Source organism: Bos javanicus, chromosome 28, assembly GCF_032452875.1.
Source record: "Bos javanicus breed banteng chromosome 28, ARS-OSU_banteng_1.0, whole genome shotgun sequence".
NCBI classification, from domain to species: Eukaryota; Metazoa; Chordata; class Mammalia; order Artiodactyla; family Bovidae; genus Bos; species Bos javanicus.
The window spans coordinates 45,262,145-45,285,395 of record NC_083895.1 but is presented as its reverse complement, the minus strand read 5'-3'; the positions used below and the strand labels follow the sequence as shown (position 1 = coordinate 45,285,395).

At 50.4% G+C, this 23,251-nt stretch overlaps 1 protein-coding gene across 1 annotated transcript in view; it reads right to left on the bottom strand.

The window, feature by feature from the left end:
* The window catches only part of CHAT (choline O-acetyltransferase), a 55,174-nt gene that overhangs the window by 18,906 nt on the left and 13,017 nt on the right, over nt 1-23,251 (bottom strand). The window contains exons 4-7 of the mRNA XM_061405681.1: nt 23,169-23,222; nt 19,447-19,627; nt 17,356-17,533; nt 237-406 (exon numbers count right to left, since the gene is read on the bottom strand). Of these exons, the coding sequence (XP_061261665.1) occupies nt 237-406; nt 17,356-17,533; nt 19,447-19,627; nt 23,169-23,222 (583 nt within the window). The remainder of the gene's footprint in view (nt 1-236; nt 407-17,355; nt 17,534-19,446; nt 19,628-23,168; nt 23,223-23,251) is intronic.

Genomic DNA, 23,251 nt, shown 5'->3' with positions numbered 1-23,251 from the left:
GAGGCCCCCTAGGCTGAGCACAGGCTGCAGGAAAGTCAGGGAGTTAGCGCTAGGTTTCGCCACTTGCTCCCGAGAAGAGTTCTGGCCAGTCCAGGGGCCAACAAGAAGAGCACATCTCCTTGGTTTCTCTGGCCCCATATGCACACCCTGGGTGGTCAGCAGAGGCCACTGAGCGAGCCTGCTGGACGTGAGCACGAGGTGGCACAGGCCACTGGCCACGCCACGGGGAGGCTTACCTGCAGGGACTTGTCGTACCAGCGGTTGGCCCCGTTCTTGCTGCAGCCTCCACCGTGGAGGAGCTGGAGCGCCCGGTTGGTGTCACTGAGCTCCACGCCTCCGGGGGCATCCAGGCACACCAGGCAGATGCACCGCTCAATCATATCCAGAGAGTCCCGGTTGGTGGAGTCTGCAGGGTGGGCCAGCACGGCTTGACTCAGCACCTGCCCAGCCCTGGGCCTGGGGTCCCTTCTACGGAACCCAAACCATAGACAGATACACGTGGACACCCAGACCTTGAGCCAATCCTGAGCCCCCTCCCTTGTACCCCAGGGGGTGGGCTGGTAAGTCCAGGTTGCTGTCCTGAGCTTCACCCCCCGGGGGTGGCACACCCCCAGGGTCCCTGTAAGAGTCCTGACCTCCAACTGTAGCCAGTTCCGCCCCAAGATGTGCAGTCACTAGTCCTGCCCGCCAAGATGAAGGGGGTGGCATGGGGTCTTCCCCAGATGCATTAGTCTCCCAGGCCAGCTTGTGTCAGAGGAGCCCCAATTCCCCCATCCAGTGGCCCCCTTACTCACACCTGCCAGCCACGTCTGGCACACAGGCAAGTTCATTTGTCCTGAATTGTGATTTTCAAACATTAGTTGCCAAAAAGTTCTAATTAGTCAATTTCACATGAAAATTGGAAGTGAGGAAGTGAGGGTGTTGCTGTCGCAGGTGACCCCTCACCCCAGCTGTTGTTTCTATGCAAAGGGCAGGTGGAAGGGCCAGTGTGCCCCTGAATCTGTAGCCAGATGAGCCCACTGGGGCAGTTTCAGGCATGCAGAGTTCATCAGGACAAATAAAGGTCACGGAGTTGTACAAAAGACATGTCACTAAGAGAGCCTGACTTCTCCACAGGGGACAGTGGGCATGGAGTTCCCTCCAAAGTAGAGCTGGGCCAGCCAGATGGGCTGCCCCAGGCAGCTTCCTCTCCTGAGTGTAAGAAGGTTTGAAAGCCTGCCCAGTGGGACCTGACTATGGCCACAGCTGCCATGACTGTGGGGCCAGATACCTTTTCTCCCAATCAGGAGTCCTCACTGTGGTGACTGTTATTTCTGCACCATCGCACACAGGCGGTGGGGCATCAGGACCCGATGGTGAGGGCTGCCATCGCCCAGGCATCCTGACCTCTGGGCTAGATGGGGTGCAGGGTTACACCCCTCCCCCAGTCCCAGTGTTTCCATGCATGAGAAGATGGGGTGCGTGTTATGGAGGCAAAGGAGCGTTACATGGCATATTCTAATACCCACACCCACTTCAGTCATAGAACACCTGGTCTGTAGCTTGGCACATAGATGAGCAGAACTAAAGCTACATTTCCCAGCTTCTCTCACAGCTGGGGGAAATCATGTCTCAGTTCTGGCAACAAAAATCTAGAAACACTATCTGACAGCTTTCAAGAAACCTCCTTAAATACAGCGAGCACATTCTCTTTGCTCTTTTTTCCACCTTCCTCTACCCTGCTGCCTGGATCACAGGTGTGGTGGCCAGAGCCCTAGCCTCCATTTTCGGCCAGGAGGGTGCAGCCCACATCCTCGGAGTGAGATGGAAGAACTCTAACCATCTCTCAGCTCTGGAGGGCTCGGTTTGGGTATATATGAGAGACGGAGAGAGAGAGAGAAACCTCTGTTTTCTTTAAGATACTAATATTTTGGATTTTTGGTCACATGTGACCAATTCTAATACTAATCTTATACCGTGTAGTTATGCTGGATCCACGTCCTCACGCTGCAGGAATGAGCTGGAGTTGAGAAGCTGTGCCTTGGTTTGCCACAGTCTTCCCATTTATTTAATTCTGTTGTCTCGGCAGATATTTAAGGTCCCTGTCCCGAATGCTATTCTCTGTGTCAGATAGAAACATTCTGGGGGCTGAAGATCCTTCCGAGAAGGCAGTTGGTTGAGTCAGCTCTCAGCTCCCTCCTGTCCTAGCATGAAGGCAGATCTCTGGGCAGCCCTGTCCTGGTCCTGGCTCTCCTGTGCTCCCCAATTCTGAGCCCGGGTATGCAGCCCTCTGCTTCGGCAGCCACTTGCTCCTCTCCACTCAGGCTCTTCCCCCTCCCTTTGGAACCCCAGGGACTAAGTCTGAATTCCTCTTTTCAGAGCCTACCCCCATCCCATCCCAGCCCCCAGGTCTGGAGCTCTCTTTCTCTTCAGAGCCTTAAGCTAAGAAATATACCCATCGTGTGTCACAGTCATCTGGAAAATGCCTTCCTGAAGTCCAGGGAACGTGTGGGAGCAGGTGTGACTTCCACACCCTGAGGCTCAGATCTCCCCGCAGCCTTCGTTCACCAGCCGGGTCCTGCCCATGGGTTGAGCCAGGAGTAGCAGCACCTTCCCCAGTCAGGGGGCAGCTGAATCCACAGCCGACATGCCAGTGAAGACCGCGTCTGGAGCCTGTCCGGCCATTCCTGTGTCCAGCTAAGGGCCTGGAGGGGCCATCGAGGAGCTCCTGTCTGCTCCTCCCTCCTCTTGGCCTCATCCCAGGCTCTCTGGGTTGCTCCCCGCTCCTGGCACAGGCAGCCTCGAGTGAGGCAACACTTGAGACCCTTCCCTGGGGCTCCGCAGCACCTCCTGGACACACAGATGCTAAGGGCACTCGAGCAGTCCCTGCTCTGCCGGGATGAGTTCTCCAGGTTCACGAGAGGTGTCCACAGATGTCCTCCAGTGAAAGGAGACTGTGGTCCTTATCATCGCCTTCCTCCCTCCTCTTGCACATCCTGGGGGAAGGAGAAGTCTCTCACGCTGGCCTTCCACTCTGGAATGAGGCTAGCCAGCAAGCCAGCCCCGCCTTGGGTCTTCCTCCCCTCACACTCGTCTGGAATATGGATTAGGGGAGCCCTCTGTGTTCAAGATTCTTCTTGATCCCTATGTGTCCAGAGTGACTCATCACCTTCCACTTGGCCTCTTGGACTTTCCTGCCTCCTCTGATCAACTTCCAGGCTTTGGTCCCAGCCCTGGGGTTTGAACGTTCAATGAGACTCCATTGTGGTGGTCAGCGTGAGAGAGGGGAGGTGGGAAACTCCCGTTCCTCCTCCCTTGAGTGTGATACAGTCACCGCTTCACCCTCATCAACCTGAGTCAACTTCTACTACCCACAAGATAGACTCCAAACTTGTCAACACCCCCCTCTGGACTCCATGGCTCGCCTATGCTACCCCACTGGGTCACCTCCTTGGAATCCTGGCATGGACCTCACAGGAGCTCCTGCTGCTCCTGGATACCGCGCACATCCATCCCCTCAGATCATGCCGGCTACCCCCTGGGTGGGAGCCCTTCTCCTCTGTCTATCAAAGCTCTACTCATCAAATGCTCCTGAGATCCCAAACCCTATCACAGTGTGGGCCCTGCATCCTGTGTGGGTGAGAGCAACCCAGAGGGCTCCTGCCCCACCCCGAACGCCTTACCCCAGTAACATGCTGGCTCGGGTGCCTGCCCAGGGCAGACAAGGACCCTCTGCTTGCTCCACCAGTCTGGCCTCACATAGAACCCGAGCCAGCGCCAGACCAGTTACCTCTACACACACTGCCTCCTACCGCACAATGCGTGACCTTACAGTGTGGGACCCTGTAGCTGCCCCAGACCCCAGCCACTGACCATCCAGCCTGAAAATCCTGATCTGGCTGCCCTCTCTCAAGCTTTGAGCTCACAGAGAGCAGAGCCTGGTTCTCTGGCTTAGGTGGGCACAGGAAGTATCTGTGTCTGGCAATGGACTTGAGCGTGCATGGACAGGTGAGGCTGAGATCTGTGGGCATAGCTCAGACTTCCAGGCCCTTTGGGGCAGAGAGTTTCATAGGATGAAAGGGATGGAGGAGAGATGGAGACAGGAAAGGGATTCCTTACCCTCTGCAAAACTCCCCCACCCTGGCTGCTACTGGAGTTCTTGCCAACAGCCATGGTGCCGGCCCTGGACTATGGGTTATTCTGGGGGTCCTTGGGCTCAGGGTGGCTGGTGACTTCAGAGAGGCCTTGGCCAGGCCTGGGTCTGATTCACAATGGAGAAGTGGAGAGGAAGGAAGGAACACGTCAGGAAGGAAGTCACAGTGCTGGAAAAGGCTCTGAGGCTGGTGAGTGGAGCTTGTCCGTGATGCCTGGCCGCTTGGGGAGGGCCTGGGCCTGGGGACCACGGCAGCCCCAGTGCTATACACGTCGGCCTGTGTCTCAGTGGGCTCTGAGAGCCCAGGCTTGGTCTCTGCCTATGAAACAGCCCCAAGGGCAGTGTGGACTAGGCAGGCTTCCGCTCCCTGGGAAGCCCACGGCAGGCCTGTCCAGCTCAGAGCCTGGGGAGCAGGCCTGAGGCAGCCGCTGGCGGAAGAGTGAGGGTTGGGCACCCTCCTTTTCAGCTGGGTGGCTCGAAGCTGGTGGCATAAAAGGACAGCTCCCTGGGCATCCGTGCCCCAGCCACCTCCAGGCAAGACAGAGGGACCCCTGAGAAGGGGCTGAGCCACCACCGCTGCATGCGGGTCGAGCAGGACCCCGGAGCTCAGCACCACTCGACAGGAACCGGGTCCTGGCTCATTAAACAGAGTGAAATGGGAGCAGGACAGCAGAGCCAGGATGCCAGGTGGCCTTCCAAATGAACTCCCTGCGCACGAGCAGCTGATCGGCCAGGCGCTGACAAGTTTATCGTGTAAGGCAAAGAATGAACTACATCCAAACTCATCCACCACGACTCTGGCCCCAGCGTAATGGAAACATGGGGCGGTGGGCCGGAGGCACACGGCAGGAGCCGTTTGTCTTGTGACATCCTCATCGAGCACAGGCAGGCTCGCTTAATGTGGTAAATCAATCTTCCTCAAGGAGCCCCTGCTTAATAGGTAGAAGTCAGAATTGAGTAATAGGAGGAGCTTGCTCTGCCACCCACGCCTGGGGAGTCGACAACTTTGGAGATGCAGAAATTCCAGAGGCCATGAGCCTTGGAGGACCCTAGAGCTTCTGCTCGAGGTTGAAAGTTTCCAGTCTGTGACTAAGGTGAGCGAAGAGAAAATGAACACAGCAGCTCTGCCTTTGGAGGTCTGCAGACCTCTCAAGTGCCGATCCCCAGCACACCCACCTGTGCACACACACACACACACACACACACAGCCCTCTCTGGGACACTTGCCTTCTCTGGTCTAGTCCCTGGGAAAAGGACACACATCAGACTTCTACTGTCCTGCCTCACACAGTCTGGGGAGGGAGGCGCTGGGCTCCTCTCAGATACTTAAGAGCTTCTAAACATTTGTCAGGCGCAGCTGAGCATCTTTACTCTGCAGACAAAGGAATCATAGCCCCTTTTGGGAGGAAACTCTGCCATCGCATCTCTCCAGTCCTTCTCTACTCTATGGCTCATGGTGATCTTTACACTCCCAGCCCCTAGAGGCTATGAGGATGCCAATAAATGTATATCCAAGCTACATTCTATCTTCAGGAAACTCACATCAAATATAATGATAGAAGCTGGCTGAAAGGAAAAGGAAAAAGACGTATCAAGCAAATATTAATGAAAGTAAAGCAGGAGTGGACAAATTAACATCAGATTTGAGTAAACTTCAGAGACAGGTATTGATACAAGAGGTATTGAGATATTGAGGGATATTACATAAAACAAATGGATCAGTCTTGATGTCAAGATGACATCATCTTGTGTATACACATCTAAATGTGTATCAACCAAACATAGCTCTGTTATTTTTTGAAACTAGAATTAACAGAACTGAAGGAAGAAATAGACAAATCCATAATTTGGAGACTCGGATACACCTCTCTTGATACTTAACAGAACAACCACAGAATGTCAGCAAGGATATCAAAGAACTTAACAACACCATCAACCAACAGAATCTAATTGATGTGTACAGAACGCTTCACCATCAACAGCAGAATGCTTCTCTTCAAGCGCCCCTGTGACATATATGCCACAGTAGACCATATCTTAGGCCATGAAAACCCTCAACAAATTGAAAATAATTGATATCATGCAAAAATGTGTTCCCTGACCACTGGAATCAAGCTTTTCTTTTAAATAACAGAAAAATAAAAGAAAAATTTTCAAACATTTGGAAAGTAAAAACACTCTTCCAGATAATCTATGGATCAAGGAAGAAATTTAAAGAAATTAAAAAGCAAACATTGAAATGAATGAAAAGAAAAATATACCATATCAAAATTTATGAGACACAACTAAAGCTTTGTTAAGACGGAAATGTGTAACACAAATGCTGACATTAGAAAAGGGGGAAGACTTAAATGAGTAATATAAGCTCTCACCTTAAAATATTAGTGAAAAAAGGCAAAATAAACCCAAAGGAAGTAGGAAGAAGGGAATAACAAAGAGTAGAAATCAGTGAAATTGAAAATAGGAAAAAAATAAAATAATGGAAAGAAAACTGGTTCCTTTAAAAATTCAATCAAATCCCTGGCAAGACTAACAAAGAAAAATGAAAGAAAAGACACAATACTAGGAATTAAACAGAGACATCACTATGGATCTTGCAGACATCAAAAGGATACTAAGAAAATACTATGAACCACTCTACAGACATGAATTTGACAACTTGGATGAAATGCACTAATCACTTAAAAAGTATAAACCACCACATGCACAAAATGTGAACAAATAATTTGGAGAGCCCCGTAATTATTAAGGAAATTAAATTTGTAAGTTTAAAGTTTCCCCTCCTCACCCAAATCTCCAGGCCCTAAAGGTTTCACTAGAGAATTCTACCAAACATTTAGGAAAGAATTAACCCCAGTCTATACAATTTCTTCCAGACAATATAAGAACAGCGAACACTTCCCAATTCATTTTAGGAACCCAGTGTTACCATGACACCAAAACCAGACGAAACGGTACACCACCACCACCACCCATAAACACACACACACACCACACACACGAAAAAAAAACAACCAGCTACAGACAAATAACCCTCATTAATATAGAAACAAAGAGAGCTAACAATGTATCAGCAAAAAGAATTAAGCAACATGTAAAAACTATGTACTGTGACCAAGTGGGGCTCCTTCCAGGGAGGCAAACCTGATTCCGTATTTGAAAATCAACTGATGTAATCCACAGTATTAACACGCTATTGAAAAAATCACATGATTAGATCAATTGATGAAGTACAAGTTACAAAATTCAACATCTTATCATGATAAAATCTCAGAAAACTAGGAATAGAGTGGAACTTCCTCAACTTCATGAAAAGAATCTACCCAAAACAAAAATGCATATAGCTAATATACTTAAGGGTGAAAAGACTGTATGCCTTGCCCCTAAGATAAGGAACAAGAAAGGATACCCATCCTTACCACTGCTGTTCAACTAGTACTGGAAGGTCTGGCCACACCAAAAGGCAAGAAAAGGGAATAAAAAAGAAAAATATCAACAAGAAAAAACTGCCTGTTTTCATATGACATGATCTGTGTAGAAAATCATAAGGAATCTACCCCCAGAAAACCCCACCTAGAACTAATAGATGAGTTAGAAGTTCACAGGATATAAAATAAACGTACAAAAGCCCAATACCAGTGAGAAAGACATGACAGAGTGAGAACGCAGCGTCGTTCAGATCGTGCGAAATGAACCACATTCTCCAGCGTAAATGTGACAAAAGCATGCAGGGCTTATACAAAGAAACTACAAGACACCCAGTGCGAAAAATCGAAGATCTAAGTAAGTGGAGAGATGTATCATGTTCGTGCATGGGAGAACTCAGTGTGGTGAAGATGCCAGTTCTCCCCAGGTTGGTGCACAAGCTCAACCAGCTCCCATCAAAAGCCCAGCAAGACTTTCTGCAGCTGTAGACAAGATTATTCTAAAATCTGTGTGAAAAGGCAAAGGAACTAGAATAGCTAAAACAATTTTTAAAAAGAATAAAGTTGGAGGAATCAGTGTATCCAATTTAAAGACTTATCACATAGCCAAGAACGTGCAGCATTGGCAGACAGATGAACATATAGATCAATGGCAGAGAATAGAAAACCCCAAAATAGACTAACAAATATGCCCAATTGATTTTGACAAAGGTGCAAAAGTAATTTAATGGAGGAAGGATGGCTTTTTCAGCAAATATTACTGGAACATCTGTACATCCATAGGTACCCCTCCCTGAAAACCTTGGATAAAAATCTGATACCTTACAAAAAATTAGCACAAAATAGATTGTCAGCTTAAATGGACAATGTTATAAAACTTTTAGGAGAAATTCATCTTTGGGATATTAGGACTAGACATGTAATTCTTAGGCTTGTTCCCAAATGTATGACCCACAAAAGAAAAAAACTGATAAATTGGACTTCATCAAAACTAAAAACATTTCTTCAGTGAAACACCCTGTTAAGAAGATGAAAAGATAAGCTCAGATTGGAAGAAAATATAAAGCCACATATCCAATAAAAGGTTAGTAAAGACTATATAAGCAGCTCTCAGAACTCACAGTAAAAAAAATCCAAAACCTGAAACCTAAGCCCCAAACAATCCAATTAGAAAATGAGCAGAAGACGTGAAATGATATTTCCCAAAAGATGAGATATAGAGGGAAAATTAGCACATGAAAAAATATTCAACATCATTATCATCAGTGAAATGTAAATTACAACAACAATAAGATCACTGCACACCTACCAGAGGGCAATAAAAAATAAAAAATAATGACAATGAAGAGAAACTGGATCATTCATGCATTGCTGATGGGTAAGTAAAATGGTTGTTGCTGCTGCTGAGTCGCTTCAGTCGTGTCCGACTCTGTGCGACCCCATAGACGGCAGCCCACCAGGCTCCCCCGTCCCTGGGATTCTCCAGGCAAGAGCACTGGAGTGGGTTGCCATTTCCTCCTCCAATGCATGAAAAGTGAAAAGTGAAAGTGAAGTCACTCATCGTGTCTGACCCTCAGCGACCCCATGGACTGCAGCCCACCAGGCTCCTCCATCCATGGGATTTTCCAGGCAGGAGTACTGGAGTGGGGTGCCACTGCCTTCTCCAAGTAAAATGGTAAAGTCACTCTAAAAAACACTTTCACGGTTTCCTGTAAAACGAAGCATGCAAATATCATATGACCTACAATTTCATTCCTGAACATTTTCTTTGAAACGAAAACTTAGGATCACACAAAAACCTATGCATGTATTCACAGTAGCTTATTTGTAGTAGCCAAAAAGTAGACACAACTCAGACGTCCTTCAATGGGTGGATGGTTACATCACTTATGTTGAAACATCCAAATTGTGGAATACAGAATGAACTATTCACACATACAACAACCGGGATGGGTCTCTCCAGAGTATTATACTGAGCAAAAAAGCCAATCTCAGAAAGTCACATGCTGCATGATTCCATTTATATGACATTCTTGAAACAACATCCTAGAAATGAAGGATGGATTAGTGGTTGCTAGGGATTAAGGAGGGCTGGAGTTGGAGGGAAAGTAGGTGCAGCTGTAAAGGGACATCAGGGGTCCTTGTGGGGATGGAAATGTTCTCTGTCTTGACTGTATCAACCTCAGTGTCCTGGTTGTGATACTGGAAGATTTGCAAGATGTTACCACTCCCTGCGGGGTGGGGGTGGGGAGGCTGAACGGTACAAGCGTTTATTTCATACAAGTGCATGTGCGTCTATAATTATCTCCAAAGAAGTTTAATTTAATTTTTTTAAAAAAGAAGTCAGTAGCCAAGAACTGCTCTTCCCTCTGGGTTCCAGCTACCCTTCCCACAAAGACAGATTTAAAGAGCTATCATACTTTCAGAATTTCAGAATTAGGGGAGGGGTGGTACGTGGAGAAAGGCAGGAAATACAAACAAACAAACCCAAAACCCACAACCTCTCAGCTGCCTTGAAACCAAATAGCACAGTGCTGCCCGTGAAATGGAAAGTGAGGGCCAGAAAGATGGCACAGAGGGAGAAATGAAAGAGCAGAGGAGTCTGGAGTGTGTCCATGCAGGGCATGTGGCGTTTGGGGAGCCTGGGGGAGGCAAAAGAGCTCCCCAGAGTCAGCAAGAGTCAGGGCTCCACACCAGGACGATAGCCATTCAGTCTGAGGTCACTGACTGCAAGAGCAGTGCCCATCCACACAAGTCCATTTTCAGCTCACTGGATTTTTTCAGGGTGGTTTTGGGCTTGGGAGAACATCCCCAGAGTGTTTCCCTGAATCTAATAAGAGGTATCCTTAGTGATCGCCCTCTGTGCAGCAGGCACGGAACACCAACTTTGCATCCCTTAGATGGGCTGCCACCTCCCCATCTGGGCCTAAGGAGCCAGACTCCAGAACCTCAGCGAGGGGCCAGTCAAGCCCAGACCTCTTGCCTTGGACCAGAGGCCTCTCCCTGTCTGGCTGCTCTCAACCAGGAAAGCCTTCACGCTTCCACTATGAGAGGGAGGGGTTGGCCCAAAGAAAGAAAACAGCATTCAGCTTCAAGAGCCAGGAGATATTTCTGGGGCAATTAAATCAGAGAGGCTGTTATTGCTAATGTGTAATTGGTTTTAAAATCAGCAGGCTTGCCTATCTCTGGATAACAATATTTAAAGAGCAAGACGCCCCATCCCGAGTGGGTCTTGTAAACCATGACCGAAGAGGCCCTCTGCAGACACAGCAACCTTCTGTCAGTTCCCTCCTTGAAAGCTGTGGCTCAGCTCTAATTGGCTGCTGGGAATAAATATTTACGGGACTGTGCAAACGAAGGCATCTGCTTCCAAAGTCTGTTCACAGGAGCTGCACTGCACCCGGGCAGGCGAGCCAGCAGAGGGGCGGATCTCCTAGCTGGCGATCCTTTTCCTGCAAATTGACAAGTGCTGTAGTCTTCCAGACTCAGGGCTGGATGTCTAATTAAATTTCTAGACCAGGATAACGGTGTTGGCTCCTCCCGGGTTCAGGAAGGCCATAGCTTCACTTTGGGTGCGGAGGGAGGTCCTGAGAGGATGCACACAGCCCTCCTGAGGCCCAAATCTCACCCCCGAGTGCCAGGCCCTGAAGATGTCAGGTTGGGGAGACAGATGTTCCCTGGTCACTCCCGGCTCCACCACCCTCCACCTAACCTGTGGGAGACACAGCCTCCTCTGCTCGTGGGGGTGCAAGTCTCACCTCACAGGCTGTTGTGAAGACTTGCAGCAGCAAGGGACAGAAAGCAGCCAGGACAGGGCCCAGCAATAAGGGGAACCTCCATGCATGGTGGCTGCTAACGTCTGAATAAGTGGGTTCCAACCTGGACTGTACCTGAGGGTGCTTTAATAATGTGAATTCCTTAGCCTCATTCCAATGCCACTGGAAAATCACCAGGACCCAAGAATCTGGTTTGGTTTTCTGAAATTTTTTTTTTTTTTTTTTTTTTTGAGCTCTCTGGATGACCCTCATATTGTCAACTAGCCCCAGCCACACTGACCTCAACCCACCTTGGTTTAGCCTCAAGTCTCACTTAGCACAGGATGCAGAGGGGTGAGGCCCCCAAATTCCCACAGGACTCCTAAGGGAGACCTTCCCTTTGGTTTTATCCTGCCTGCTCTTGTCCTGACGATTCCATTTATTCTAGTCTCCCCAGCAAGATAGCAAATCCCAGGGGCAGAGACAGTCTTCGCAGGTCTTGTAGCCCTCAGCTCCCCGCTGGAGGTCCCTCAATGTGGACTGCATCCCACTGGCCGTTCCTGGACCTCTGCGAGCTCCACCCTCTCAATGTCCTGGCAAAGGGTCAGGCTGGGCAGCCTGGGAGCTTAGAGAGGGGGCCAAGCTGGTTGGGGGATCAGGGGCCATCACTGGAAGGAGAGCGGGTTGATGCAATCAACCGCCCCTGTGGGTGTCAGCTGACCCCGTGGAAATTCAAGGGGGAATTTTGTCTGAGCTCAGGCTTCCTGGTCTAGGCAGCCACCAGGACAAGTGGAGCTCAGCTTGGCTGAAACTTTCTACTGCATAATGCCAGCCTGGGCCCAGTGCCCATGGGCACTGGTCTCTGCTGGCGTCTCTGGAAGGGAGGTAGAGACCTTGGGACTTCAGCTGAGATGCCCTGGAAAGCTCAACCCATTTTCCAGTGCTAGCGGCGGTTCTCCCGAGAGCCAGGAAGACCCCAGGCCTCACCACAGTCAGCAGCTGCTCCTGGAACCAGGAGAGAGAGAGGCTTCGCAGAGGTTAGCACTCTGGGAGCGTCATTTCCAACAACGGCCGCCCTCCCCAGCGCTCCCACCCCTGATACTCCAGTGTCCCCTGGGTGGACCCGATCCTCCCCTGCTCTCCTCTCCTCCTTCCTGGACTCTCCACAGTGCTTGACTGGCTCTCCCCTTGCCCTGTTAACCTTCTTTGAAAGTGTTCTGTTCAGCCTTTGCCGCAACTGAAGGGTGCTCCCTCTGAGGGCCCACTTCCTTGCACCCCCTCCTCGAGGACTGTCATCTTCCCTCACACTCAGCCCAGCAGCAGATGGGCAGGGGGCATCCCCTCCCAGCTCTGAATGACTCGCCCTACCCTCCGGCTCTCTCTGTGGAGCTGCAGCCGGTGGGCTTTCCTCCTCCCCCCACGCGTTATCCTCCTTGTTGCTGTGCTCCTCTGGCCTCCTCGCAATGTCCAACCACCAGGACCTGGCTCAAGCTCTTCCTCACCATCACCACTCCCATCATCCTTTCAGTAGCCTGAACACCCTGTGCGTGGCCCGGCTGGCATCCTCCTCTCTCGGCCCTTTGACCTCTCACCTTTGACAGTCAAACTCAGCACCTACTCCTACCACCACATCTGGAGGCATATCACTACCAAGACCCAAGCCCCTCTGGAGCATCAGCTCAAGCTCCCCACACCTTGACCACTCTGACTCCCGCTTCACACACTGATTCCCGCTTCACACACTGTCACCTCCCACTGCAGCTCGTCTCACTGATGAGGACCACTCACTCCAGGACCCTTCGGCCCCACTGCCTATTTCCACTCTCCACCACCCGCCTCCATCTTTCACTTCCCTCCTATGATGGGCTAAACTGTGTCCCCCCCCAAAATCCCTAAGTTGAAGTCTAACCCCTGTCCCAGGGACTATATTTGGAGATGGGGGTCTTTATACAGGTAATTAAAATGAGGTCACTGGGGTGGGACCTTAATCCAACATGACTGGTGTCCTTATAAGAAAAAGAGATGAGAACACAGCCATCCTTGCACATAGAGGGAAGACAAATGTAAAGATACAGGGAGGAGACAGCCATCCTGGTCAAGGAGAAACGCCTCAGAAGAAACCCCTCTGTTGACACCTTGACCTTGGACTTCCAGGCTCTGGAAATGGGAGAAGATGAATGGCTGTTGTCTAAGCCCCACAAGGGTGTGTAGTAGGTTGCTGTGGCAGCCTGAGCAGACCAACGCACCTGCTTACTCAGTTCAGATTCCAGCACTGTAGCCATTCCCCTCCACACCCGCCTTCTCTCCCTCAGTTATACTCACTGACCTTGGCTGAACTCAGCAACCCACCTTCTCCTTGCCTGAACCTCAGCACCTCAATGTTGTATGTGGGGGAGAGGGGGGATTGCAAAATAATGCTAAAGTGTATGGCCCTCAAATATGAGCTCAATACAGTCCATGAATCTCAGCAAGTTTCCTGAGCAGGTTGTCTTTCTCACTTCCCATGAGGCTGTATCACACATTCTCTTCTGCCTCCAGAACCCCCCTCAACATGGCTCTGCTGGCCTCAGGCCAGGTTCAGTTTCCCTGTATCAGTCAAAGGTCTCTGATTCTCTGTGTTCCATCTCCTTTTGCCTTTGCAAGCATCCCAGCCCTCCATTTGTCTCCTCTCTCCTCACTAACAATTTCACTTACTGGATCATTTCCATGCACTTGCCTCTCCTACTAAAAACACTTCCCTTGACCCCCATCCTCCTCCAATCACTCCTGGTTTTCTGCTCCTTCTAGTACCAAAATGTCTGAAAAGAACCATCCACCCTTAACTGATTCTGCTCAGTGACTGTCTCATTACCAGTTTCTTCCTACTCTGGGATGCCTTCCACCCGCATACACCTTCCCCCCTGTCTAGTACTCTGGTCTGACTTTGGTGAAGGTCATGGCTGACTTAGGGTTGCTAAGCCCAGAGTCTCCTCTCTGTCCCATTTTCCCGAGAGTTCTCAGCAGCATCCGAGGTAGTTGGTGGCTCTCTCCTTCTCTCTTGTATCTTTGTGACTCATCTCCTGGTTTCGTCTTGACTTCACAGGCTGCTCTTTCTCTATCCTCTTTGCATCTTTTTCTACTGACCTCCAAGGCCCCATCTTCTGTTTCCAGATGATCTCATCAAGGTCCATGACTTTAAATATCACTTCTGTGCTGATGGCTCTCAAATTTATATCTCTGTACCGACCTCTCCCTTGAGCTCCAGACACATAGATCTAACTTGACGTCTCTACTTAGATGGCTCAAGGCGCCGCCTCCCTGGCACACGGGGAGAGGACTTCTCCCTGCAGCATTGAGAACCATCCTCGGCTGGTTCTCATCTCAGTGAACGGTCCCACCACCTACTCAGAGGCTCACATCAAAAACCTAGGGCTCCCTTGTGTCCACAAGTCCACTGTCTACATCTGTGTCTCTATGCTTGCCCTGCAAATAGGCTCATCAGAACCATTTTTCTAGGAGGGTGGAAGGAATAAAGAGAGTGGCACTGACGTACATAGGCTCTGATGTGAGACAGACAGCGAGTGGGAGCTGCTGCGCAGCACAGGGAGCTCAGCTCTCGCTCTGTGATGGCCCAGAGGGCTGGGATGGAGAGGGTGGGAGGCAGGCTCAAGAGGGAGCAGACATTACATACATATAGCTGACTCACTTTTGTTGTACAGCAGAAACTAACATAATATTGTAAATTATACTCCAATAAAAGAAATAAATTTCTAATAAACTTATTAAAAAAAAAAGCTCATCCTCTTTTCCTTATTGTTGCTTCCACTTTGAAACTTCTCTAGACCCCACCTATGTCTTTCCATCTTTCCATCTTCACTCTCAACTCTAGCCCAAGCTGCCTGAATCTTTCACTTTAACACTCAAATCATTTCCTAAGTGGTTTCCCCATTTTCCTTCCATGGGAAGGGGCGCTCCAGAGAGGAGAGCTCAGTGAAGGATCAGATTCCCGCTGTGCAGATGACACAGCCAGTGCTAACTGGATTAATCAGATTTCCAGAGCGAAGCCGTGTGTGCACTCTCCTCCTTTCTGTCAGCTTCCTTTGGAAACAGCACTTCCATTCAGAAAGCCAGATCAAGTGCCATTAACAAATTAATTCCGATTAGCGCACCCAGGCACTCAGACCCCAAGGCAATCCTGGTCAGTCGTGCGGGGTGATGGCTTGGGCCTGGCCTGCTAATAAAGTGGGAAGCCTCCTGGAAGCAGAGGCAATTCTTCTGATGCCTGTCTCTGTCCCTGGAGGGGAGAAGAGTAGGATTTGATTATACCATGGTCTCCTGAGGGAATTAACTCACTTTCAAATTATAACTTATTAATTCTCCCACATGGCCATTAGGTTGGTAAGAACAGGGTCACCTCTGGCACCTACCTGTGATCCACACAGCCTCCAATTTAAGACCAAGCACTGGAAGGTGCCCAACAACTGAATGAAAGGAAATTAAGTGGTAAGTGGGAAATAAGTCTGGGGCCCAGTATCCTTAGTGTCCTTCATTCCTTTATTTAACAAGCATGACTGGGGATTAACTGTGTTTGGGGCAGCAGATTCAGAAGTTAAGCCAGGTAAGGCCCCTGTCCTCCTGGGTTTTACAGACTTGGGTGGCGGTGTGGGAAAGGGACAGATAATCAGCACGAATCAAACAGACAAAAAACTGACTTCAGAGAGTAAGAAATGCAACCAAGATGAAAAACAGGACAAGGGGCAGAGTGTGCTGGGGAGAGGTGGGGGATATTCCAGGAGAGTCTGGGGTGAACCCCTAAGCTGAGCTTGGAACAGTGCAAGGAGCCAGCCAGCCCTGGAAGAAGAGCTTTCTAGGGAGAAGGACGTGCCTGCTGCTGGACGGTCAAGCCTCATCACCTTCTCGTTCTCCCGGTACGTCTAGCACAGCCATCTTTGCCGGCCAGACTGCTCTCCTCACGGTACTGGGCAGGTCAGATATGGCCCTGCTGGGCGGTTAACTCTGCCTGCAGTTGGTCTGCCTGCCTGGACACTGTCCCTCCCTCCTGTCCCTCTCATGTCACAGGGTTTTGTTCAATTCCCACCTCTTTCCTCAAAGTCTTTCAAAAGCCTCCCAATTAGAAGGGCTCCCTCCCCTCTCTGAAGTCCTGGAGCATTTATTTGGTAGCTACTGGCTCTACTGCCTTACGTGGGTAGACACTGCATTACTATGTACTTGAATCCATCCCCGATTCCTATCGAGGGGGCTGCTCAAGGCCAAGGGCTCCATCCTTTTTGTCCCTTACACACCCAGGCCTAGCCCAGGTCCTCAGCTTACAGACACTCAAGAACTCTGAATGGTCACCTGGCTGGAATGAAAGCCCAAGGGGCAGACAGAGGCTCAAAGAAGTCCCACCCTTCTTCTGGGAATGTAGGCAAGAAAGCAAGACTCTCCACCCAGTTCCTGAGAACAGGGCTCGCTTTGGGTTTGAAAAGTAGTTTCCAGAAGGACAATTTGAAAAATGTAAGACTGTTGCTGGATTTCTTATGGGAAAGCTTAGAAACTTTCTTAAGAGCAGCAGCCAGAAGGATAAGATCAGCTTGAAGATGAAGAATTCTGGGACCAAGAAATCACGTGAAGGAGGCAGCCAACTACCCTTCCAGAGGTGGGCCCATCCCAAACCCCTACCTGACAACTCTCCCAGCAACTCAGATCCCGGAAATGAGCACCTTCCTTGCCCACCAGTAAAACACCACTGCTTCACTGCAGCTGGCCTTCCTTCAACTCAAAAACCTTGCCCCCAACCATGCTCCCAGACATCCTCGGATTCCGGGTCTAGTCAGCCTCACCCAGAAAGTCAGCATGCCGTCAGATGAATTACAAGCGTACAAAAGATGCCTTCAGCTGACCGCAGGCCAACTGCAGGATATGCCATTGGGTCCTGGACTGGAAGGAGGCCTGAGCTTCCCACACTATGGCAAATGGGGATGAGGTACACCCCTGGAGGGAGGGAGGCCAATGGGTGTGAGGATGAGATGAGCATGGAGACGTGCTGGGCGCTGCTGCTAACCTTTCATGAGGACCGTCCTGGCCTCAGTCCACTCGCTCCTCCCGTCTGACGTCAGCAGGCCGATTGGAGGCAAACGTTCATCCTCGTTGGAAGCCATTCTGACTATCTTTCTCAACTGAGTGAACAGATCCCCCTCACTGAGACGGCGGAAATTAATCACAACATCCAAGACAAAGAACTGTGGGGGAAACAGGTCAAAGACTTCACTCAGGGCAGCCCGCCCTAGACGTCAGGCCTTCCCTGAGCCTCCAAGTGGGAGCAGGACGGGGGGCACTCAGGCCCCTGGTTCCCAAGGTATCGACGGTTCAGAAGAGCCACAACGTGGGGACCAGCCCGACACTGTCAACTGTGCTGGACTCCAAGCTCTCCCAGATCAAAGGCCAGATTAAACTTAACTAAAGAGAGTGTTTCTTTTCTGCAGTTCCTATTTGATGTAAAACCATTACGTTTGTGGGAAACTGAGTGGAAATTGATACATCTGCTTGCTGTTGGGGGGCTGTGTCAATCAAAACTGAAAACGGTGCGTGCCCGATGATTCAGTAACTGCTCTTATAAATGCATACTTTAGTCTAAGGCTTAGAGAAACATATACTTGTGCCCTGGGAGACATATAAAGGAATGTGCATATCAACCTTGTTTGCAGTAGAAAATTGGTAGAGAGAGCCCAAATGTTCTGCAGGAAGGGAATGGTTAAGTAAAACGTGGAGCACCTGTCCAATGCATGTCTATCCAGCAGTTAAAAGGAATGAACTAGCTCTAGATACAGCTACAGGGATAGATTTCAAACACACTGGTGAGTGGAGAAAAAAATGGCAGCAAAAAATATGCAGAGAAAGATTAAAATGGAAGAACACCACACGAAATGCTCCACGCGTGCATGTGTACCTATCCACGTGTACTCGCGTGAGCTCTGTAGGTGAGGCCTGTGAACCGGCACTCAGTGATTTCGCAGCTAGAGCCTCAGCATTGTAAAGGGTTCTAGTCACAGTCCCAGGTCAAGGTCCCTTCTCTGCTGATTGACGTGTGCTGGCCCCACGCCCTGAGCCGCATACAGGTGGTTTGGTTCAGAGCGGGAGTCTTAGCATTTCTGGGAGGGATGGATACTATGGTGTGTGTGTGTGTAGCAGGGCGGGGCGGGGGGGGCGCTGGGATATTCTGGGTTTGACTTTTGAATGAAGGTGGAGAAAGCTTCTTGTCTTGTGGCCAGCCAGGTGTCAGGTGGGCTTCCAACCTGGGAACAGCCATCTTTTGTTGGCAAACTTAGGGCTCCCAATTTAGACGGAAAATGTCAAATGAGCCTAAGAAGAAAAGACTATAGAAAAAAATACCAGGGGAGCCCCTGGGTGGGTGTCAAAGTTGGGTTTTAATGAAAACAAACGGGTTTTAATGAAAACAAACAGCTTTTCATCAGATGAAATTTTTATGTGGAGCCTCAGTATATGAAGTACACTGTCTGGCATCCCTGAGGCCCCCACAGGCTCTTTTGTTTCCCTGGAGCCCAGTCTGAGGACCAGAGCTGCAGGGCATAGAGCGTGGGCTTGTGACATGGGCAGACGGAGGAGTCCTTCTCACCCTTGGACAAGCCACTTAACCTAAGTCTCGTCTCCTCATGCGTCAAATGGAGATCCAAGGCCTCCTCTGCAAGGTCATCCTAAGATCAGATGGGATGACAGATACCAGGCCCACCTGGACGTGGATGCCCAGACAGTCAGTCTGTAAGCTGTCCATCTGTGTGTGGTCTCCAGGAAGGCCACGACCTGGGTGACTGCATGTGGAAGGGCTGAAGACATGCTGGGTCTCATTGACGACCCTCAGTCCATCCAGGCAGTTCATTGGACCTGACTTGGCTGGACAGGACTGAAATGGGAGCCTACCAAAGGCATCTCGACTGACGACGCTCCTCCTTCTTAAAATCCAACCAGTGGAGAGAAATGGGACGGACAGAAATCAGGAGACCCCATTTCGGGGCCACCCTGCCCAGCTCACCGTGTGACTCTGGGAGGGGGCTGAACCCCTGGAGAGGCAGGAAGGGATGAAGAATGTGCACCCCTCCCCAGGCCCGAGAAGCTGCAGGAGCAAGGGGCCGCTTACCTGGTTGCAGCAGGCCACGATGATGTGCTCCGGCTCGGGCATGACACTGCTCTTCTGGGCCACCAGCGTGTCCTGGGTGCGGCCGGGGAGCCGGTATGAGGAGAAGAGCGCGTAGTATTGCTTCATACAGAGCGGCTGCCCTGAGAGCTGGCCCTTGGCACAGTCGGTGGGGACGGAGTGGCTGGTGGGGGAGGGGGGGAGGAGAGGCTGGGAATCAAAATCGGTTCTACTCTAACTTGACGCCAGAACTGCGTGATGATGGCCGTTCAAGAGCTAGATTCCCATTTTCTACAGTAGCGGAGTGCCCCAGGGAGACCCTCGTGTTCTCCGGCCTCCATTAGTCTCCCTCACTCCAGCCTCATGCACGACACGGGCAGGTACAGATCTGGCCACTCTGGGCCTTTGCCACTGCTGCTCTGCTTGGCACGCCTTCACCCTCAGCCCTGCACTCAACTGATCTGTTTAGAAGACCCCCTTCACTCTTTTGAGAGCTTACTCCTTCATCAGCTCTTCCAGAAGCCTCCTTTGAGTTCAAGGTGGAAAGCTCTCTTTTTCCTATGATCTCAGCATGTCTCAGGTACTTCCTTCTTCCTCCTCCTCCCTGACTTCCTCTTCTTCCTCCTTCTCACTCCCTCTCCGTCTGTCTTTCCTCTTCCCGTCTCACCCTCCCCTCCACAGTCAACCTCCCTTCCTCTTCCTCCTTTTTTTTTTTCTCTCTCTCTTTCTGCCTCTTCTTCCCTCCCTTCCTCCCTCCCTTCTTCCTTCCTTTCAGCCAACAAATGTGACTGAGCAGTCTCCTGGACCAGGCACCATTGGAGCATCTGGGGAGCAGGTGCAAACAAGAGCTGAGTTTCCTGTTCTGACGGGGCCCAGATCTGGGATATGTAAGGGCGCAAAGAAGCAGGCAGGCAGCAAGATGCGGTGAGGGGACAGCAACTGGGAGGGCAGGAGGAGCGACCAGGGGTGGTCTCACTGAGGATCAGACTTGAAAGCCGAGCCCTGGGGTCAAGAGGCAGCCACGAGGTGAGCTGGGGCAGAGTGAGGCCCAGGCGGGCTGGGCGGAGCATCCCACTGTCCTGCTGCTGCAAGTGTGGGTGTCAGATTGAACTGGAAGGACCAGCTGATGATAGGCTGGTTGTGGGACTCCAGGGGGAGCTTTCAGAAGCTAGAGTTCTTGTGTCTTGTATCTATATACCGTTTTTCTGCTAATTCAGTTGGTGGCTCAGATAGAAAAAAAACTGCCTGCAATTCAGGAGACTTGGATTCGATCCCTGGGTCAGAAAGATCCCCTAGAGTAGGAAATGGCAACCTACCCCAGTATTCTTGCCTGGAAAATTCCACAGACAGAGGAGCCTGGTGGGTTACAGTCCATGGGGTTGCAAAGAGTTGGGCAAGACTGAGCAACTAACACTTTCACTTTCAAAAACATTTCACTAAATAAAATATATATTGGCCCTTCACCATAGATTGTTTGAGGAACACTGGTCAAAGATGAAAGGAAGCCAGTTAAAGCTGAGTAAAGAGATGGACAGAGAAGCGGGGAGGCCTGTGGCCTCTTTGTCAGCAGAAGTCGGTGCCATTTCATTCTTGGGGCAGTGAGAGCCCTCAGGGGCATGATCTGATCCGCTTTGTTGCCATAATGGCCCCGGTTCCAGGTGGAGAACAGGTGGAAGCCGGTCACGGGAAGGAGGCTGTGGGCTGCTGGGAAGGTGACGGGCCTGGGGAGGGTGATGGGAATAAGAGGAGGGTGTAAATATGGGTTCTGGAGGGAGTGTGATATCCCTGAGCTTGGACTAGATGAGCAGGCGAGAGAGAAAGATACCATGGGTGACTTACAGGATCCTGGATTCACCCCGGGGTTGTGCAGCACGTTTACTGAGACGGCAGGACGAGGTAAAGAGCCTGCTGGGCCGTGGGAGGGGGCCCAGGGGTCCGCTGGGGATGACTCAGTTTGCAGTGACTAGGAGGTGCCCCGGTGGGGATGTCAGGGGGTCAGACACGAGTGAGGGGCTCAGAGAGGATGGACGCAGTTGTATTTGGTGCTGTTTATGTGTCTGTTTCGCTAGATAGTCTGAGAACCTTTTGAAGACAGGGATGGGGCCTTATTTCCCTTCATCTTTCCAGCATCAATTTTAAAAGTGAAAAAAATCGGCAAACAATAAATGCTGGAGGGGATGTGGAAAAAAGGGAACCCTCTCGCACTGCTGGTGGGAATGTAAATTGATACAGCCACTATGGAGAACAGCATGGGGATTTGTTTAAAAACTAGGGACAAAAACTATCATATGACTCAGCAATAGCACCATTGGGCATATACTCTGAGAAAACTATAATTGAAAAAGACATGTACTCCAAAGTTCTCAGTGGCTCTGTTTACAGTAGCTAGGACTTGGAAGCAACCTAGATGTCCATCGACAGATGAACGGATAAAGAAGCTGTGACACATAGAAACAATGGAATATTATCAGGCATAATAAAAAAGAATGACCTTGAGTCAGTTCTAGTGAGGTGGATGAAGTTAGAGCCTGTGATACAGCGTGAAGTCGGTCAGAAAAAGAAAACAAATTCAGTGTAATAACACATATACACAGAACCTAGAAAGATGCTATTGATGAACCTATTTGCAGGGAGGGACAGAGACGCAGATGTAGAGGATAAACTCACAGGCACAGTGGGGTGGGGAGACAGTGGGGCGAATGGAGAGAGTAGCACAGACATACACGCACTGCCATGCAGACAGCTGGGGAGAAGCTGCTGCGGAGCACAGGGAGCCCAGCCCGGAGCTCCGCGACGACCTGGGGGCGGTGTGAGTGGGAGGGAGGTGATATACGTATAATTATGGCTGACTTGCGTTCTTGAATAGGAGAAACCAAACAATACTGGAAGGCACTTTTCCTCCAGTTAGAAAAAATTGCTTTAAAAAAGAAAAGTGGGCAGATGAATAAATGAGTGAATGAAGGAAGGGTCCAAAGCAGGCCCTTGAGCAATGGCATAAAGCTCTAGCTTTATAACCCTTACAGCGATTAGATGTGGGAGCTTACATGTGGACGTGTATGGGTATGTGTGTCCGTGCGAGTGTGCACACACACACGTGGGCGTCTGGGGTCTAGACTGTCAGTGACGGACAGGTACAAAGTTGTGGGGGGGGGCCTAGGCCATTCTCGCCCTGCTGCTCAGCCGGACAAGGTAAAGGATGAGAATGAGATTCTCTGAAATCAGTCGGAGGGTCATCAGCACTGAGTTCTGGGGGGTGGCAGAGAGCTCCTGGTGAGGAGGAGAGACAACAAGAAAACATCACGGGGAGGCAGCAGCTGGAAGGCCTGGAGACCCAGCGAGGGAGGTCTGGTGGGGAGCAGAAGCACACAAATGCACAGAGAGCTGCTGTGCCTGGCTTAGGGCCAAAAGCCTCCCAGGCATCATCTCACAGGACAGTGGCGCAGCCCCAAGAGGCGGCCACCGTTATTATTTCCGTTTGACACGCAGGAGTCTATAGTAACCAGAGTGATTACTCACTCCAGGTTGCCACATCATGTGTTGTAGGTGTCAGAGTTCAAAAGGTTGTTCTGATGTTCGAGATGTGCAGGGGGTCATCTGCTCAGTGACAGAAGCCGGGAACACAGAGCTGAGAAAAGACACGGTCCCTGCCTCCACGAGCTCCTTGGCTAGTGTGGCAGGAGCCAGATGAAGAGGGCACTGCCCTTCCCAGGGGGGCTCAGTCCTACCTGTCCAGCAGGGTCTTGTAGCTGAGCACGCCGGAGATGAGGTCGGCTGCAAACCTGCGCAGAGAGATGAGGCCTTAGTCTCT